The following is a 20,898-nucleotide window of genomic DNA, read 5'->3' as shown; positions in this document are numbered from 1 at the left end:
CTCCTTCATCCCAAGCTCCAATGTTGGAACTTAACTCTCTGAGATGCAGTGATATCTGCAAGCTGATAATATACAATGTTGAATATTACTCTTCCTTCTCTTCGCTTCGACAGGTCAATAATCAGATGCAGCAGCCACCAGGCTAGAGGGGTAACGTTGACCTCTGAGGAAAAGAAGGGGACCTCTAAAGGTGCACCATCACATCCGCACCCTACATACCACCACCATCTCAAATACTTACTCCTTAGTACAGCAAACAACAATAGTAAGAGGGACCTGAACCAATGCATACTGCAGGGCACCAGCAGATCAGTCCAGGCATCAGAATCTTCTTTTAGGAAGACCAATGGTCATCTCGATGGTTACCCCAGTGGAAGAAAGGCTTGAGCTGTGCCATTCCTTCACGAAGTATACAGATGCCATGACCAGTGTCATGAGCCTCCTCTTTAATAAATAACTCTTGTCTCCAAGTATTCAACCATCTAGTTGCACACGTGATGCAAAAAGCTGTGGCACAGAGGAGTATCTGACAAGATAAATTCCATGAATACACCTAGGGTACCTCGTACACGTTTACAGGATTATCACAGTAAGAAGTCTTACAACACCAGGTTAAAGTCCAACAGGTTTATTTAGAATCACGAGCTTTCGGAGCGTAACTGCTGCTATAGCACCTGAAGAAATGTTTGCTGTTGTGTGTAGCGCCTGCTGAAATGATTTCTTCATTTCACTTTGCCCTTCTGATAACTGATGCACTATCAATTACGACGAAACAAGAGTAGAGAGTAATCGAGGCTTTATTAAGCAGAGATGTGTTACCTCCTGCAGCTGCTGCCGAAATGGCTGCAGCTCGGAGAGCCCACACATTTATACTCCGCCTACTGGGCGGAGCCAGCAGGCAGGGATCCAGCCCCGTACCTGTAGTACAGGAGCCTTACCGTATTACCTCTCATATACGTATTATACAAACAGTGGTGACTACCACATTCACCCCCTATTAAAAAAGTGTCCAGCGGGGGTGGTGCAAAACTATTTACATGGTATGTGAGCATTTTTAAAAGCTATTTACATGGTATGTGAGCATTTCTAAAGAGTACAGTTTGGCGAAAGTTCACAAATTTAGCCGGTCGGGTGTCTTGATCCTCCGTTGTGAGCGCCGCAGTCCCGGTGGTGATGTAGGCGCCGGCTTGGTCGCCTGTGACTCCGGGAGCATGTAGTCCTCATCCTCATCCCCATGTGGAACCAATGGGAGGACGGATCGTCCTGGAGCGGGGGCTGTGGTGAGGTGCGCTGGGGGGAGGGCGGGTGACGCCGGGGCAATTGGAGGGGGGGAGGGACCAGCTGGTGCCAGGTCCCTGAGGGAGACTGTGTCTTGACGGCCGTCGGGGTATGCTACGTAGGCGTACTGCGGGTTCGCATGTAGCAGCTGTACCCTTTCGACCAACAGGTCCGCCTTGTGGAGCCGCACGTGCTTGCGGAGGAGGACTGGCTGCCAGCCACGTTGGGAACGAAACCCCGGAGGTGGACTTCCTAGGGAAGGCAAGGAGACGTTCATGGGGGGTTTCATTAGTCGCAGTGCAAAGTAGCGATCGGATGGAGTGGAGGGCGTCGGGGAGGACTTCCTGCCAGCGGGAGACCGGGAGATTAATAGACCGTAGGGCTAGCAGGACGGCTTTCCAGAAAGTCCCATTCTCCCTTTACACTTGCCCGTTTCCCCAGGGGTTGTAGCTGGTCGTCCTGCTCGAGGCGATGCCCTTGCTGAGCAGAACTGACGCAGCTCATCACTCATAAAGGAGGATCCCCGGTCACTGTGGACATAAGCAGGGAAACCGAACAAAGTGAAGATGCTATTGAGGGCTTTGATCACTGTGGCAGACATCATATCGGAGCATGGGATGGTGAAGGGGAATCTGGAGTATTCATCGACCACGTTCAGGAAATACGTGTTTTGGTCGGAGGAGGGGAGGGGCCCTTTGAATGTCCATGCTGAGGCGTTCAAAGGGACGGGAGGCCTTCACCAAGTGCGCTCGGTCATGCCGGTAGAAATGCAGTTTGCACACCGCGCAGACCTGGCAGTCTTTGGTGACCGTCCTGACTTCCGCAATGGAGTAGGGTAGGTTGCCGGCCTTTATGAAGTGAAAGAACCGGGTGACCCCTGGGTGACAGAGACCATCGTGTCAGGCCCGGAGTCGGTCCACTTGTGCGCTGGCACATGTACCTCGGGATAGGGCATCGGGGGCTCGTTGAGCTTACCGGGGCGATACAAAATCTCGTAATTGGAGGTGGAGAGTTCCATCCTCCGCCTCAAGATTTTATCATTTTTGATCTTGCCCCGCTGTGTATTATTGAACATGAAGGCAACCGACCGTTGGTCAGTGAGGAGAGTGAATCTCCTGCCGGCCAGGTAATGCCTCCAATGCCGCACAGCTTCAACGATGGCTTGGGCCTCCTTTTCGACAGAGGAGTGCCGAATTTCGGAGGCATGGAGGGTGAGGGAAAAGAATGCCACGGGTCTGCCTGCCTGGTTGAGGGTGGCGGCCAGAGCGACGTCTGATGCATCGCTCTTGATTTGAAAGGGGATGGTCTCGTCGACCGCATGCATCGCGGCCTTGGCGATGTCGGCCTTGATACGGTTGAAGGCCTGCTGGGCCTCAGCTGTCAGGGGGAAAACTGTGGAGTGGATGAGTGGGCGGGCCTTGTCCGCATCGCTAGGGACCCACTGGGCATAAAGGAGAAGAACCCCAGGCATCGTTTGAGGGCCGTGGGGGAGGGGGAGTTCCATGAGGGGGCGCATGCGATCGGGGTCGGGCCCTAGATCTCCATTTTGCACCACATAGCCAAGGATGGCTAAGCGGTTGGTGCTGAACACCCACTTCTTGTTATACGTGAGGTTCAGGAGTTTGGCGGTGTGGAGAAATTTGAAAAGGTTAGCGTCATGGTCCTGCTGGTCGTGGCCACAGATGGTGACGTTATCGAGGTACGGGAAGGTGGCCCGCAGTCCGTACCGGTCAACCATTCGGTCCATCTCCCGTTGGAAGACCGAGACCCCATTAGTGACGCCGAAGGGAACCCTAAGGAAGTGGTAAAGGCGGCCGTCTGCTTCGAACGTAGTGTATTGGCGGTCTGCCTTTCGGATGGGGAGCTGGTGGTAGGCAGATTTCAGGTCCACTGGTAGAGAAGACCCGGTACTGTGTAATCTGATTGACCATATCAGATATGCGTGGGAGGGGGTACGCGTCGAGCTGCGTGTACCGATTGATGGTCTGACTGTAGTCAATGGCCACCCTGTGTTTCTCCCCAGTCTTTACAACTACCACTTGGGCTCTCCAGGGGCTGTTGCTGGCCTGAATGATGCCTTCCTGCAGTAGCCACAGGCCCTCCGACATGATGAAGGTCCTGTCCTGGGCACTGTACTGTCTGCTCCTGGTGGCGACAGGCTTGCAATCCGGGGTGAGGTTTGCAAACAATAAGGGTGGGTCGACCTTAAGGGTTGTGAGGCCGCATACGGTGAGGGGTGGTAGGGGTCCGCCGAATTTTAGAATTAGACTTTGGAGGCTGCACTGGAAGTCGAGGCCAAGTAGCAAGGCAGCGCAGAGGTTGGGGAGGACGTAGAGTCGGAAGTTGCTGAACTCTACGCCCTGGACGGTGAGGGTGGCGATGCAGTACCCCCGGATCTCCACGGAGTGGGATTTGGAGGCCAGGGAGATTCTTTGGCTAACGGGGTGTACCGCAAGGGAGCAGCGCCTTACCGTATCGGGGTGGATGAAGCACTCCATGCTCCTGGAGTCGAGAAGGCAAGATGTCTTGTGGCCATCGACTTTCACCGTCGTTGTCGCGGTTGTGAGGTTGCGTGTTGTTTTTGAAACCTCACCACTATTCTTAGAAGTCCCCCTATACCAAAAAGGGCCGACATTCTACATGGTGCTCAGGGATTCTCACTCCCTGACTCCGATGTAAACTTCAGTGGGTGCTATTCAGGTCAAAATATGTTTTCAAGTTATCCCCCGGTATAACCCATACCATCACCGAAGATTTCATCTACTTACCACTTAGTAGCATCGATCCTGGGTCCCGCATTGCTAAGTAAGTAAAGTAAACTTTGGAATAACCACTACTTCAGGTTAAATTAAGTTATTTTATTATTATATTTTTTCTTTTAAAAGCTGCAATTACTTTCTTTACAGAAAGGAAAAAGATCTTGCTTCTGGATCCTTCTGGTTGGTTGAAGGGACCTACAGGCCCAACTTGACAATCAATCTTCTTTTTAAAGTCTGGTCTTCTTTAGATGTATTCGCTGATGAGCTCGGTTGCTGTGTCCTATCTATCCCATGTACCGAGCTATGAGAGCTGACTCTGCTGGCTGTCTCTGAGCTGACTCTGAGCTGACTCTGTCTACTCTTTAAATTCTAGTCTTCCTTAGATGTATTAGCTATTTTAGCTCGGCTGTTTGCCCTGTCCTTTTCCCATTGCCGAGCTGACTAATCTGACTCTGAACTGCTTGTTCCTTCTCTGCTTCTCCCCTCTCTCTCTCTCTCTCTGAGTTCTGGTTCTGGTTCTGGTAGTTCCTGCCCTGGTCTCTGGGTTTATATATTTTTCTAACAGTTATTAAGTTTTTATGACGTTATTGTAAAGTAACTTTTTTCACTTTGATTGTTAAAAAGTATCTTTGATCTAAACACTCTAATCCAACTAAGTATTCATTTTGACTTGACTTCATCTCATAGATCTGATTACATTGTTTCCTTTGTGATGTTCAAAATGCTTTGACTTCAAGAGGTGTTACTTTTAATTCCTGTCATTTCTATAGTTTCATTTTCCAATTGTGTCCTCAGCTCATAATTTTGACTTTGATTTTGGCTTTGAATTATGTTTCTTGTAGACTGATAGTCTCCAGTTTTCTTTAATTTACCTAGTATTAGCAAATTTTCACACCTCGAATTCTCACCAAATTCAACTGAACCTCATCCATGCTTTTCCAGATGCTTACTAAGATAGTTACTTTCAATGAAGGTGTGAGCCATTGTTTTTGGCTTCATTCACAATCCTGTTTGTCTTGTTTGCTAAGCCTGCTTGACCAAGGCTATCTGCATTTTACAACCCTCTCCTGGCAGCTGCTGTTAACCCTTTGTGGGATCTTTCCCTGTCTCCTATCATGTTTCTCTCAGACCAGATATTGCCAGACTTCCATGTTTCAAATGGCACATCTTTCCATATTTTCAATAACCGTGTCCGGGACTGGTCGAGCGTGATGGAGGCGAGCTGCGGCTGGTATTGGTGGGCCCCGGGCTGGTCGGCGGCGGTTGCGGGCGATGAGCGGCCAGATGAGGTGCCCGACGAGCAGGGGTCCTGAGGCGCCGTCCAAAATGGCGCCGAAGATGGCAGCGCCCACGGGGCGCACGTGGTGGGCGGGGTTAGAGACGGTGACGCCCACGGGCCGCACGAGGTCTGATGGGGGGAAGATGGCGGCGCCCACGGGCTGCACGTGTTCTGCTGAGAGGAAGATGGCGGCGCCCACGGGTCGCATGTAGTGGGTGCAGGAACAATGGGCCTGGATACAGCGGTGATCGACCAGGCCTGACACACCGCAGTGAAATGCCCCTTCTTCCCGCAGGTCTTACAGATTGCACTCCGCGCCGGGCAGCGCTGCCGGGAGTGCGTTGTCTGCCCGCAGAAATAGCACTTTGGCCATCCGGTGTTTGCTGGCTGCTGCGCGGCGCAGGTTTGAGGTTGACTGGGGCGGCCGCTGGTGGGGCCGACGATGTCCATGAGGGGGTTGCCGTGCGGTCGGGGGCGTATGCTTGTACATTACAGGAGGCTACCGTTAGTGAGGTTGCGTGTTTCTTGATCGGCGCAAGGTCAAGCGTACCCCCTTCTAAGAGGCGCTGGCGGATGTACGCTGACCCTATGCCCGTCACAAAAGCGTCCCTGATTAGGAGTTCAGTATGTTTAACAGCTGAAACTGCCTGGCAATCGCAGTTCCTCGCCAGGATGTGCAGGGCACGCCAGAAATCGTCCAATGACTCACCGGGGAGTTGTTGCCGCGTGGACAGGAGGTGCCTGGCGTAGAGTTTGTTGATCGGCCGGATGTAGTTCCCTTTCAGAAGCGCCATGGCCTCAGTGTAGTTGGGCGCATCCCGGATAAGGGGAAAAACATCGGAGCTCAACTGTGTGTACAAGATCTGGAGTTTCTGTGCTTCTGAGGATTGTTCTGTCGCTGCTCCGATGTAGGCTTCAAAGCAAGCTAGCCAGTGGTCGAAGGCCGACGTGGCGTTGTCTGCTTGAGGGTGCAGCTGCAGGCGATCTGACTTGATGCGTACGTCCATCGCTGTAAAATCTCTGCTTAATAAATTGATGCACTATCAATTACGACGAGACGAGAGTAGAGAGTAACCAAGGCTTTGTTAAGCAGAGATGTATTGCCTCCTGCAGCTGCTGCTGAAATGGCTGCAGCTCGGTGTGCACACACATTTATACTCCGCCTACTGGGCGGAGCCAGCAGGCAGGGATCTACCCCCGTACCTGTAGTACAGGAGCCTTACCTCTCATATACGTATTATACAAACAGTGGTGACTACCACAATAACCATCATTCACTTTACTTATTTTTGGAGTACAAAAGCAATTTATTTAAGTACACTGTCCCTCGAAATGTTTTTGCACGGCCTTGCTCCAATAAAAATTTAGACGGAGCATTAGCGATCGGAAGGGGAATTCTGACTCCCAAATCATGTTAAATTCTCAATCTGTGATCACTGTTCCCCCAAGGTGTTATGATTTGCACATTGTGTATATTTGCAGTATCCTTTAAGAATGGCAGGTCAAGCTATCATGGGACATGTCCCCTACTTGACAAGTTGGGAGAAAAACCTGTCAGGTATTACATCTAACAATTGTTGAATTTTCCTGGTTTACATTAGGCTGTTTAAAGTCTATTAGAATAACTTTACTATTCCAAAATAACCTTCATATTGTTTCCTAAAGCAAATTGTGCTCCTTTTTTGCTAACCTGTCACCTACTCATAATATTACCCTGCAGGTTTTTGCATTCTGATCTCCTGTAGCTAACTTTTCAGAGGGCTTAGTGCACTGGGTCAAGGAGGTAAAACTGCTGCTCAGTACTGTGGGAGTGCTGCATTGTCAGACATGCCGGGCGGGATTCTCCATTGCCCGACCCCAAAATTGTGATCAGTAATCAGGCGGAGAATCGATTCCGACGCCGGAAACGGGGCCGCCGCCGGTTTGCCGCCGGTTTGCGATTTTCCCCCGTCTCCATGCCGGCACCATCATGACGCACGCCACGCGCAGTCGCAAGACGGTTGGCACCTCATCGGCTGGCCCACCCGCAATGCTCCGCCCCTAATTGGCCGAGTTCCCGACGGCACAGGATACATATGGTCTGAGCCGGCATGCCGATTGAGGATTGTGTCCAGCATCGCCGCACTCATCCGGGATCCGTGCCGCTGGCCGGGGGGGGGGGGGGGGGGGGGGGGGGGTCATCTGCTAGGGCGGGGGGGTCTGGTGGGGGGTGGGCAGTGGGTCGGGATTTGCAAGTTAGGTTAGGCGCATGGCCAGTGCAGGTTGTACGGCACAACCAGTGCAGGTTGTCAGCTGTGCGCATGCGCGGCCTGGGACCCGGGCATTCTCCGGCCGTTTCCCACATGATTCGCAGGTGCTCCTCGCGGCGACGGGGCTAGCCCCTCTCAGGTACCGAAATCGGTGAGGGGTTCGAGCCGATTTTACTGTCATGAACGTCCCGCGCTCCGTTCGAGCCAGCACTTCGCCACAGATATGGAGAATCCAGCCCGCTGAGATGTTAAACCAAGGCCCTTTCAGTTGGACATGAACATCCTTTGGCACAATGTTCCTAGTAAGAACATTAGGACACCAGTATGAATCCATGCTCCTGTCTTAAGCAACCCCCCCTCCACCAGACCTCCTGATCTTAGCTGGATCTCTCATGGCTTCTTCATTTCTGAAGCTTCCCTCTTTCATGCTAAAATGGGACTGGTGCCTTAGGACTGTTTAAATAATTAAGGCAATACTAGACATAGAAGAGTCAGGATGAGATGTGCAAGAGAGGTCTGACCTTTGGGTGATACGTTCAATTCGGATCCTGAATTTAATAGACTTTGAATCCACTGGGTTCAAACCCAGATTAATTCTTCATTCCGGGATATGTTAGCAAGAGGAAGTGAATGAAACTCCTTTTCTGGGCGGTTTAAAATGTGTTCAATGACTTCTTGTTAAGAATTGAATGCTTAGTGACAATAATTCTGCTATTGGAACCATGAAACAACCTGCTTCAATATCTTTATGAGCATTGTCAAAAATGCCTGCCGATCCCAGATCGTGCTGTTATTGGGTAATGTCACTCAATAATGCTTCAGCTTGTATGTGTGGTTATATTACCCAGTTTCCCATTGTGTTACATAGCTTACCGACAAACGGAGAAGTCAGAGGCACCACTATGGACTTCTCTTGATGGACAGATTGAAGAAGAACCAGGTATCTTACAAGCCTGTTTTACTAATAAGATTTGCAAATGGGGTTCCTTTTATTGTTAAATTAATTTCCAGTAATTGTCATTATTTTCTCCTCAATTAGGTTTTCCAGTCCAATGTATTATTTTCCAACTGAACAGGCAATATTACGCAGGGTACATGGACTCACTGTTTAAAAATAAGGGGTGGCCTGTTTAAAACAGAGATGAGGCAAAATGTTTTCTCTCAGAGAGTCATGAATCTTTGGAACTGGCTTCCTGAAAAGACGGTGGGAGCAGAGCTTCGAATATTTTTAAGGCAGAGCTTTTTAAGGAGGGGGGCCATGTCTCTCAGTACCACAGAGGTGAAAATCGATGACCTTGGCGTTACAAAACACCTCCTTTTTAAAAATCCAGTCACGGGATGTGGGCATCAGAGGCTGCGCCAGCATTTATTCACCATCCCTAATTGCCTTTGAACTGAGGCCATCTCAGAGACACCCACATTGCTGTGGATCTGGAGTCACGTATAGGCCAGATCTGGTAAGGATGGCAGATTTCCTTCCCTAAAGGATGGTAGTGAACTAGATGGGTCTTTACAACAATCCAAATGGTTGCATCGTTAGCATTGGACTTTTAATTCCAGATATTTATTGAATTCAAATTCCACCATCTGCCTTGGTCTCCAGTGTTACCCTGGTCTCTGGATAACTAGTCTTTGTGACAATACCACTATGCCACAGCCTCCCTCCCCCTTATCACATATTGAGTGCCTCAACTGTTTCAGTCAGTTCACTGGAGTTTTCCAAACTCTGTTCATGAAGTTTTGTTTCTTCCATTATGAGTCTGAGTGGCAGATGTAATATTTTGTACTTTGATTTGTTTCATTGCTTTTAATTAGGACCACACCCACACAGTCTGGTGTCTCTTTTCAAGTTTACAGGGAGAACAGATGTGATAGAAATCTGCTTTTCTTATAGGCAATAAAGTTTAAAGGAAGAAATGATTTAGTGACATTATACTAATAAAAGTCATATATTAACCATGACAGCAGAAAATGCTGAGAGCTTGTGAAAGGATCAGATAAGAAAACTGCAAGGGTTTGCAAGGCCAGACAGACAGAAAGACTCTTTGTGTTAGAGAGCTGGGATAAGATCCAGTTCCGTGTCCATGGTAACAACAAATCACCCCATGGTAAGAATCTTTGCTGAGAAAATGTTTCATCGAGTGGGAAAATACAGCCACCTTTATCTCTTAAATTTGACACAGTCATTTGCTCGAATTGAATGAATTATAAATTAGTTAAAACCAATCACAGCTATAAAGAGGACAAAACTTTATAGATAGTAATCTTCTTAAAAGTTCAGGAATCAGGATGGGATAGCCATTCTAGAATCAATTCAACCTATCCTCTGAAACCTAATCTATCCGCTTGCTTTGCAAAACCACGTTTTACTCTATTTTAAACTGCGCAGACTTTGTACTGTGTATCTTGATTTGAAGAAATTACTTTGAGCTGTTATATTTTGAATTCAATTTATCTGTATTTACTAAGGACAAACAATCGATACATCTGACTAGCTTACTGCAGGGCTCGTCGGACCTTCCTAAATTCTGTACTTGGGTGAAAATTGAAGCTTACCAGTAGACACTACTAGCTGATAAAATAAAAGTTGCTAATTACTTTTAACCCAAGAAGCCAGTCTTGAATCTCTGTTATTTGGTATATGGTATGGAGTTACAGGTATACGAATAGACACCGAGATCCTGCAAGATGTCATGATTGTGAAAATTTCACTGAATCGCACAACTCACTGACGAATGATGGCACGATTAAAAATTAGGAAAATGATGAGACAGGGGTGTTCCCTGTCCCCCCTGCTCTTCGCACTGGCGATTGAACCCCTGGCTATGGCACTGAGAGAGTCGCGGAACTGGAGGGGGTTGGTGCGGGGTGGGGAGTAGCACAGGGTGTCGCTTTATTCGTACGACCTGCTGCTGTATGTGGCGGACCCGGTGGGAGGAATTCCAGAGATAATGAGGATCCTCAGGGAATTTGGGGACTTTTCAGGGTACAAGCTCAATATGGGGAAGAGCGAGCTGTTCGTAGTTCAGCTAGGGGACCAGGAGAGGGGGACTGGCGAGCTCCCACTAAAAAGGGCGGAGAGGAGCTTCAGATATTTGGGGGTCCAGGTGGCCAGGAGCTGGGGGGCTCTGCATAGGCTTAACTTTACAAGGCTGGTGGAGCAAATTGAGGAGGAGTTCAAGAGGTGAGACGCGTTGTCACTGTCCTTGGTGGGTAGGGTGCAGTCAATCAAAATGACGGTGCTCCCAAGGTTTTTGTTCCTGCTCTAGTGCCTCCCCATGTTTATCCCGAAGACTTTTTTCAGGCGGGTTAACAGGAGTATAATGGGGTTTGTGTGGACGCGAGGGACTCCGAGGGTGACAAGGGTGTTCCTGGAGCGGAGTAGAGATAGGGGGGGCTGGCGCTGCCCAACCTCTGTGGGTACTACTGGGCCACCAATACGACGATGGTGTGCAAGTGGGTGACGGAGGGGGAGGGGGCTGCATGGAAGAGGCTGGAGATGGCGTCCTGTGTGGGCACGAGTCTGGGGGCGCTGGAAACGGCGCCGCTGCCGCTCCCTCCAAGGAGGTATACCACGAGCCCGGTGGTGGTGGCGGCCCTCAAAATTTGGGGGCAGTGGAGGCGGCATAGGGGGGAAGTTGGGGCCTCGGCCTGGACCCCATTACGGGGACACCACCGGTTCGCCCCAGGAAGAACAGGTGGAGGGTTTTCGGGGTGGCACAGGGCAGGGATACGAAAGTTGAGGGACCTGTTTGTGGACGGGAAGTTCGCGAGCTTGGGTGAGCTGGAGGAGAAGTACGGGCTCCCCCCGGGGAACACCTTCAGGTACTTACAGGTAAGGGCGTTTGCCAGACGGCAGGTGGTGGAATTCCCGTGGCTACTGCCACATACAGTACAGGACAGGGTGCTCTCGGGGGTGGGGGGGGGGGGGGGGGGGAGTGGGGAAGGTCTCGGAAACTTACCAGGTGATGCAGGAGGAGGAGGAGGCCTCGGTGGTGGAGTTGAAAGGTAAGTGGGAGGAGGAGTTGGGAGAGGAGATCGAAGAGGGGACGTGGGCAGATGCCCTAGGAAGGGTGAATTCTTCCTCTTCATGCGCGAGGCTCAGCCTCATACAGTTTAAGGTGCTGCACAGGGCACACATGACCGGGACAAGGATGAGCCGGTTTTTTGAGGGTGAGGACAGGTGTGTTCGGTGCTCAGGGAGCCCAGCAAATCACACCCATATGTTCTGGGCATGCCCAGCGCTGGAGGAATTTTGGAAGGGCGTAGCGAGGACGGTGTCGAGGGTGATAGGATCCAGGGTCAGACCGGGCGGGGGGCTCGCAATATTTGGGGTTGCAGAGGAGCCGGGAGTGCAGGAGGCGAAAGAGGCCGGAATTCTGGGATTTGCGTCCCTGGTAGCCCGGCGAAGGATTCTTCTTCAGTGGAAAGATGCGAGGCCCCCAAGCGTGGAATCCTGGATCAGCGATATGGCAGGGTTCATTAAATTGGAGAGGGTGAAATTCGCCTTGAGAGGGTCGGTACAAGGGTTCTTTAGGCGGTGGCAACCGTTCTTAGACTTTCTGGCAGAACGATAGACATTGGTCAATGGCAGCAGCTCGGGGGGGGGTTACTTTATTTTTGTTTATGTTATTTACACAGGAGGGTCTGAGGGGGTGTATATGTTATATTAAGTCGGGGTGTTAATGTTAATTTATTATTTATGTACGGGGGGGGAGGGGTTTGGGGGTTGCTTTTTTAGATTGTGTTTTGTAATTAACCCTGTTGGGTTCTTTTTTCTTTCTCATTTTGTTATTGATATTTTATGAAAACCTTTAATAAAAAATTTTTTTTTTTAAATTAGGAAAATGCTCTTTTGATTTGAAGTTGAGCCAGCAAAGTCTCAAGGCCGTTGCCTGGACCGTGTAATTTAGCGGATTGTAGGCAAGGTGCAGACAGAATTGTCACAATTCACGTCAATGTACCTTCAGTACTTTTTCTTATCAGTAGATCATTGCCACCCAGTGATCCCTCATGAAAACATCTTAGAGAGGCAAAGAAGTAGATTTTAAAAAGGACTCTCGGCTGATTCATGGATTCACAATAATGACCATTCCCAACCTCCTGCCTACTTTTCATACTCAGTGAACTTAGCTAGAACAAGGAACTAACATGCTAATTGTATCATGGGGAGGTGATAGTTTAGTGATATTGTTGTTGGACTAGTAATCCAGAAACCCAGGGCAATGCATGGGCCCCAGGTTCAAATCCCACCATGGCAGGTTGTGGAATTTGAATTCAATGCTGGAATTAAAAGTCTAAATGTCGAGTGTCCTAAAAACTCATCAAGTTCATTAATGCCCCTTAGGAAAGGAAATCTGCGACCCATATCTGGTCTGACCTACATGTGATTCCAGACCCACAGCAATGCGCCCTGAGTCAAGCAAGCCACTCAGTTGTATCAAACCACTACAAACTCAATAAAGTGAAACTAAACTATGTGGACCGCCAGCACTGACCAAGGTACCAGCAACAACAACGTCAAACCCAGCCCTGTCGATCCTGCAAAGTCGTCCTATCATCTAGGTAGGACAAGGGCAGCAGACACATGTGAACACCACCACCTGGAGATTCCTTCCAAGTCACTCACCATCTTGACTTTGAATTACATTGCTGTTCCTTCACTATCATCTGGAACTCCCTCCTTAACAACATGGTGGGTGTACCTACACCTTACACACTGTAGCAGTTCAAGAAAGCAGCTCACCACTGCCTTCTCAAGGGCAATTAGGGTTGGGCAATAAATGCTAGCCCAGCCTGTGACACCGACATAAAAAAAAGGATTTAATGGACTCCTCCCAGAAATTCAAATAAATAAAGTGCGGCATAAACCCGCATAAATGAAGTTTCTGCTGCACCTCTAGTGAAGTAATGCCAGTGGAATGAGGAATTTTCTAGTCAATATGATTTTGCATCACGCAAATGCTGTACCTGAAGCTATTTAATTAGCTGAGTGCAGAAGTAGAATTAGAACACCTGCATGTGAAAGTTTAAAAGCTCTCATGAATGTTGTTGTTTATCGCAAGGGAAATGGAATATAAAAGCAGGGATATCTTTCTGTAGTCGTATAGGGCGTTGGTGCGCTGCAACAGATAGTTCAAAAGCCGATTTTAGTGTGGGCGCTGAGAGGAAAATGTCTTTATTTCCCAATGTAGCGTGTTCAGTATAAATACACCATGTGTTGGCATGTGCTCTGTTGTTCCTTTTCTTTATTCTGACAGACCTGCAGCAAAGCCACAGCCATCTTGCCATTCCAGTGGCCCTCAGTGATGTGCCACCCCATGTAGCAGAATTACTGGACGATGAAGAAAGCTGGGACTTTAATATTTTTGAGCTTGAGACTATAACCAATAAAAGGTGGGTCTGGAATTGTGTTGCCATGCGGGTTAATACAGAAAATTATTTGGCTTATCTGCAATTACATGTTGATTATGTGATATATCCATAGGATCTAACCTTCTCATTGATAATTGGGAACTGAATGGCTTCTAATTAAGGGTCCTGACAAAGTCAACCCCTGCCGCAGGGTAAAAACCATGCAAACCACTGTAGACTTCGGTGCAACTGGAAAACATCACCAGTGGCCAACGGTGAGCCTCTCCATGGTGGGAAATCCGGCTGTGGAGAGCTGGAAAGGTTCCGGCCAATATTCTTTCGTTGATTCATTTTCTGAAACTGTTTAGTCGAACTAATTATTTTAGCATGAATGATTGTCGGTAATTATCAACTTTTAAGTTCAATGAACTATTTAATTAAATTGTTGATTTTTTTTTTTAATTGGTGGACTTCGCTTAAATGATGTCAACATCAAGCACAATTCTTTCTGTTAGTTATCTTTACAAAACAGGTAAAAACCAGGTTAAAAGCTGTTGGGCGGGATTTACCGGCTGTTGACGCCGGTTGGAAATTCTGGCCCCATGCCGGCACCACGGGTTTCCTGGCGACGAGGGGTGGTGCCACCGGGAAATCCCATTGACAACAGCGGGGGCTGGTAGATCCCACTGGGGGGCCACCTCCACCACCGAAAAACGCATGGCAGGGTGGTTGGTAAATCCTGCCGGTAAAACTTTCCACGGGAAAATATGGAGCAGTGTTCTCTGGGTTTCCAGCCCTGCGTTTCTTGGAAGCGGGAGGCAGCGGCCGTTCACTGGCGGCGGACTCTCTGCTCCGCCACTGTCAATGGGAATTGCCATTGAAGCCACCCCATGCTGCCGGGAAGCACGTGGAAGGGAGTGCATTGCCGACAGGACCAGAGAATCCAGCTTCGAGCGGACAGCCAGAGTCACTAATAACTCATAAATGTACACATACACATTCTCTCGGGAATAAACTCTGCTCCCAATGTAAACTGTTTTCACTTCATTCACTGCAGGTGGTTTGTGAGAGCCGGTTTAGCTCAGTTGGCTGGACGGCTTGTTCGTAATGCAGAGTGAGGCCAACAGCACAGGTTCAATCCCCATACCACTGAGGTTATTCAAGAAGGTCTCGCCTGAGGTGTGGTAATCCTCAGATTAAATCGCCACCGGTCAGCTCTCTAAGAGGAAAGCAGCCTATGGTCATCTGGGACTATGGCAACTTTACTGGGGAGGCACGGGGCACAGTGGTTAGCACTGCTCCCTCACAGCTCTGTATGGAATCTGCACGTTCTCCCCACGTCTGCGTGTGTTTCCTCCAGTTGCTCCGCTTTCCTCCCACAGTGCAAAGATGTCCTCCCTCTGCACTGTAGAGATTCTATGATTAAACAGCGACTACACTTCAAAAGTACTTAATTGGCTGTGAGATACTTTGGAAATTCCTCAGGATGTGAAAGCCACTGTCAAAGTACAGGTTTTTATGTTAATATGAAAGGGGAAATAAAGATGAGTAAGCAGGTGAGTGGGAAACAAACCAAAACACCTTCCATTTTAACACTATTGTGTGCTTTGCTCATAATCAGCAGAAAGGCAATGCAAAAATACATGCGAATGGCTGTGAAAATAAAAATGACCCTCGCAGACACTCCGGGTGGAAAATTTGTATTCTGTGCACAGAGTGCCGGCTGAGGAGAGAAAGCCAGCGTGTAGCTCTCCAGCTGCACAGCCGAGTTTTCTCTCCAGATTCTCTGGCACCCTGTGCACAAAAGATCTGGAGGCGCGGTTGATGCGTAATCAATTACACTCAAGACGAAGTGATTCCATAACTGAAGGCTTTAATCTGCTAGAACTCTTCCCCAGCAGCTTCGATACAGAAAGTGAAGTCTGCTGGGATGGCACCGGTTCTCGAGAGGCGGAGCTATATACAACAGCCAATGGTAGACTCCTGGGTCTGACCAATGGTCATCCACCTCTTAGATACCGCAATACCTGGTACTACCACATTCACCCCCTGTTAAAAAAGAGCCCGGCGGGGGCGGTGGCCAGCGTTAATAGTCGCCTTTCGCATGGTATGACCAGGTATGGAGGTACCGTGATGTCGAGGGTATTTACAAAGTGTTCATAGTGCAGCAATCAGTCGATCGGGTGGCCTGGTCATCCTTCTGGAGCGTCTGGGCCTCGGCGGTGATTCTGATGGGGGTCCCGGCGGTTGCGACTCCGGGAGCGTGATGTCGTCCTCCCTGGCAGTTTCGTCATCCCTAGGCGGCGCTGTTGGGGCAAAAGGTTGACAGGGGGGGAAAGCGCCTGGAGGGGGCGTCGGTGTGTGGTCGGGCCTAGGCAGGATGGCGGGAATACTGACCCTCCAGTTAGGTGCTGTGGGGAGGGTGGGGGTGGGGGCAATGGTTCGGGTGTGCGTGGGGCTCCAGCGGGCGCCAGGTCCCGAAGGGAGACTGTGTCCTGCCGGCCATCAGGGAACGCTACGTAGGCGTACTGGGGGTTGGCGTGCAGCAGGTGGACCCTCTCGACCAACGGGTCCGACTTGTGCGCCCTCACATGTTTCCGAAGCAGGATGGGTCCGGGTGGCGCTAGCCAGGTTGGGAGCGAGGTCCCGGAGGAGGACTTCCTGGGGAAAACAAGGAGATGTTTGTGAGGTGTCTGATTTGTGGTTGTACAGAGCAGCGACCGATTCCTGGACCATAGGGCCAGCAGGACGGTCTTCCAGACCGTTCCGTTCTCCCTCTCTACCTGTCCGTTTCCCCGGGGGTTTTAACTTGTCGCCCTGCTCGAGGCGATGCCCTTGCTGAGCAGGAATTGACGCAGTTCGTCGCTCATAAAGGAGGACCCCCTATCACTGTGTATTAATGCGGGGAAACCAAACAGTGTAAAGATACCCTGGAGGGCCTTGATGACGGTGGTTATGGTCATGTCTGGGCAGGGGATGGCGAATGGGAACCGGGAGTATTCGTCAATCACGTTAAGGAAGTACGTGTTGCGGTCGGTGGAGGGGAGGGGGCCTTTGAAGTCCATGCTGAGACGTTCAAAGGGACGGGAAGCCTTTATCATGTGCGCCCTCTCTGGCCGGTAGAAGTGCGGTTTGCACTCCGCGCTGATTTGGCAGTCCCTGGTGACTGTCCTGACCTCCTCGATGGAGTAGGGCAGGTTGCGGGCCTTGATAAAATGGAAAATGCGAGTGACTCCCGGGTGGCAGAGGTCCTCGTGGAGGGATCGGTGGCGGTCCACTTGTGCGGTGGCACATGTGCCGTGGGACAGGGCATCAGGAGGCTCGTTTAGCTTCTCCGGACGATGCAAGATCTCATAATTGAAGGTGGAGAGTTCTATCCTCCACCGCAAGATCTTGTCGTTCTTAATCTTGCCCTGCTGTGCATTATCGAACATGAAGGCAACCGACCGTTGGTCCGTGAGGAGAGTGAATCTCCTGCCGGCCAGATAATGCCTCCAGTGTCGCACAGCTTCTACTATGGCCTGGGCCTCCTTTTCGACCGAGGAGTGGCGAATTTCGGAAGCATGGAGGGTAAGGGAGAAGAAGGTCACGGGCCTGCCCGCTTGATTTAGGGTGGCCGCCAGAGCTACGTCGGACGCATCGCTCTCGACCTGGAAGGGGAGGGACTCGTCAATGGCGCGCATCATGGCCTTAGCAATGTCTGCTTTGATGCAGCTGAAAGCCTGGCCGGCCTGCGTCGACAGGGGGAAGGTTGTGGACTGGATTAGGGGTTGGGCTTTGTCTGCGTAATTAGGGACCCACAGCATAATAGTTGAAGAACCCTGGGCAGCGCTTCAGGGCCTTGGGGCAGTGAGGGAGGGGGAACTCCATGAGGGGGCGCATGTGCTCAGGGTCGGGGCCTATGACTCCACTTCGCACTACGTAGCCTAGAATGGCTAGACGGTCGGTGCTAAACACGCATATATCCTTATTGTAGGTCAGATTAAGGATTTTCGCGGTCTGGAGGAATTTGCAGAGATTGGTGTCGTGATCCTGCTGGTCATGGCCGCAGATGGCGACATTATCCAGATACGGGAACATTCCGCGTAAGCCGTACCGGTCAACCATTCGGTCCATCTCTCGCTGGAAGACGGGGACCCCATTAGTGACACCAAAGGGAACTCTTAAAAATTGATAGAGCTGCCCATCTGCTTCGAAGGCAGTGTACTTGCGGTCACTATTACGGAGGGGTTGCTGATGGTAGGCGGACTTGAGGTCCACCGTGGAGAAAACCTTGTACTGTGCGATCCTGTTTACCAGGTCGGCTATACGGGGGAGAGGGTACGCATCCAGCTGCGTAAACCTGTTGATTGTCTGACTGTAGTCAATGGCCATCCTATGCTTCTCCCCGGTCTTTACCACCATTACCTGAGCTCTCCAGGGACTGTTGCTCGCTTCGATGACCCCTTCCCTCAGCAGCCTTTGGACCTCGGACCTGATGAAGGTCCGGTCCTGGGCACTGTACCGTCTGCTCCTGGTGGCGACGGGTTTGCAATCCAGGGTGAGGTTCGCAAACAGTGAAGGTGGGTCGACCTTAAGGGTCGCGAGGCCGCAGACAGTAAGGGGAGGTATTGGGCCGCCGAATTTAAAAGTCAGGCTTTGCAAATGGCATTGGAAGTCCAGCCCCAGGAGGGTAGCCGCGCAGAGGTGTGGCAGGACGTACAGGCGGAAATTGTTGAATTTCCTGCCTTGGACAGTGAGGTTCGCTAGGCAGAACTCCTTTATCTCCACCGAGTGTGACCCGGAGGCCAGGGTGATCCTTTGATTTACAGGGTGGGTTACAAGTGAACAGCGCTTTACTGTGTCGGGGTGAACAAAGCTTTCCGTGCTCCCAGAGTCAATCAGGCACGACGTCTCGTGGCCGTTGATGAGGACCATCGTTGTAGCCGTTGCGAGTGTCTGAGGTCGACTTTGGTCCAGTGTTACCGAGGCCAGATGAAACAGTTGCGAGTTCTGATCGGGCAGCGTGTAGTCGACCGAGCTGGGGGCCTGCGGCCCCATCCAAGATGGCGTCACCCATGGGTCGCACATGGTGTCCGAGGATGAAGATGGCGTCGGCGATGGACAAAATGGCGGCGCCCACCCGTCCAGCGTGGGGTCCGGGGGGCAAGATGGCCACGCACGTGGGTCGCATGTGGCATTAAGATAGGGGGAGGGCGGTGAGCGCTGGCAGGTCGGGTCCTGAAGGGAGGGTTGCCGCGGCGGTCCATAGTCGCCGGAGACCGCAGCCACGGCGCGGGCCTGGCAGACCCCCACATAGTGACCCTTCTTGCCGCACCCTTTTCAGGTGGCGGTGTGGGCCGGGCAGCGCAGGCGGGGATGATTCGCCTGCCCGCAGAAGATACAGCGGGGTCCGGCGGCGTTAGCGGGCCGTCTCGCCGCGCAGGCTTGCGGGGTCAGGGGAAAGGTCTGAAGGGCTGCCGCTGCAGGGTGCCACGCAGCCCAGGGGGCCACCGCGCGATCGGGTGCAAAGGACAGCGCGTTTTTATAGGCAACGTCCATGGACCCTGCCAGGGCCCGTGCCCCTGTAAGTCCCAGAGTGTCCCTTTCTAGGAGCCTTCGGCGGATATCGGGGGAGGTCATACCTGCCACGATAGCATCCCTGATCAAAAGTTCCGTGTGCTCGTTACCCGAAACTTGCGGACAGCCACAGTTTCGGCCCAGCACCAGTAGCGCCCGGTAGAAATCTTCCAACGTTTCCTCGTGGCTTTGCCGCCTCATCACAAGCAGGTGATGAGCCCTGGTTTACCGGGCGGATGTAATGTCCTTCCAGCAGTTCGATAGCGGCGGCATAGTTCTCCGCCTCCTCGATAAGGGAGTAGATCCCAGGGATGACCCGGGAGTGCAGAAGATGCATCTTCTGTCCTTCCGTGGGGGTGCCTACGGCCGTGTCGAGGTAGCCCTTAAAGCACGCCAGCCAATGTTTAAAAATAGCAGCAGAGTTATCCGCGTGGGGGCTGAGCTGGAGGCACTCCGGTTTGATGCGGAGTCCATCCTTCCAACTGAAGTTGTAGCAGATTAAATTGATGCGCAATCAATTACACTCAAGACAAAGTGATTCCATAACTGAAGGCTTTAATCTGCTAGAACTCTTCCCTGGCAGCTTCGATACAGAAAATGAAGGCTGCTGGGACGGCACCGGTTCTTATACTCCGCCTGTCAGGGCGGAGCTATGTACAACAGCCAATGGTAGACTCCTGGGTCTGACCAATGGTCATCCACCTCTTAGGTACCCCAATACCTGGTACTATCACAGCGGTATTCTCCATCACATTGGCAGAGCGAGGCCTGATTGAGCTGGAAATGCCAGCTCCACAGAGATTGGCAGGGTGTTCCGATCTGCGCAAAAAAAATACTTCACCCCCCCCACAGATACAAGGAACTCCCCCCCCCCCCCCCCCCCACCACCACCACCCCCACAAACACTGGGGGAAATCTCCGCCACACATAAGGTGAACCATAAGTCAATATTCTCCTGTGATGGGGAACAAGGGGTTAAATTAGCCCACTCTGTTTTACATGAGTGTAAAATTACATTTTGAATCAAGATAACCTTCAAAGGAAATCTTGCAATACCTGAGCCAAGAGATCCATGCGCCTTTTAACTCTTTTTTTAAAAAATAATGTTTATTGGGGTTTTCACAAAATATCAACAACAGAATGAAAAAGGAACCCAATAGAATTAAATACAGAACAAAGTAAAACAACCCCCGTGCCCCCATCCCCCCTATACGTAAATAATAAATTAACACCCGCCGAAACACAAAGCAAACATAGCAAATATACACACCCCCTCAGATCCCCCAGTATAGACAGACAAAACTAAAATAGAACCCCCCCCCCGGGTTGCTGCTGCTACTGACCATTGTCTACCGTTCTGCCATGAAGTCCAAGGACGGTTGCCACGGCCTAAAGAACCCTGGCACCGATCCCCTTAAGG

General features: G+C 50.8%; 1 protein-coding gene across 3 annotated transcripts in view; it reads left to right on the top strand.

The window, feature by feature from the left end:
• The window catches only part of pde8b (phosphodiesterase 8B), a 642,529-nt gene that overhangs the window by 591,963 nt on the left and 29,668 nt on the right, over nt 1-20,898 (top strand). For all 3 annotated transcript variants that reach the window (XM_072516021.1, XM_072516020.1, XM_072516019.1), the window contains exons 16-17: nt 8,434-8,505; nt 13,826-13,961. In XM_072516021.1, coding sequence (XP_072372122.1) covers nt 8,434-8,505; nt 13,826-13,961 — 208 coding nt within the window. The remainder of the gene's footprint in view (nt 1-8,433; nt 8,506-13,825; nt 13,962-20,898) is intronic.

The sequence above is a fragment of the Scyliorhinus torazame genome, chromosome 9 (assembly GCF_047496885.1).
Source record: "Scyliorhinus torazame isolate Kashiwa2021f chromosome 9, sScyTor2.1, whole genome shotgun sequence".
Classification (NCBI taxonomy): domain Eukaryota; kingdom Metazoa; phylum Chordata; class Chondrichthyes; order Carcharhiniformes; family Scyliorhinidae; genus Scyliorhinus; species Scyliorhinus torazame.
The sequence above is the reverse complement of the archived record's forward strand: the minus strand, read 5'-3'. Positions and strand labels throughout refer to the sequence as shown.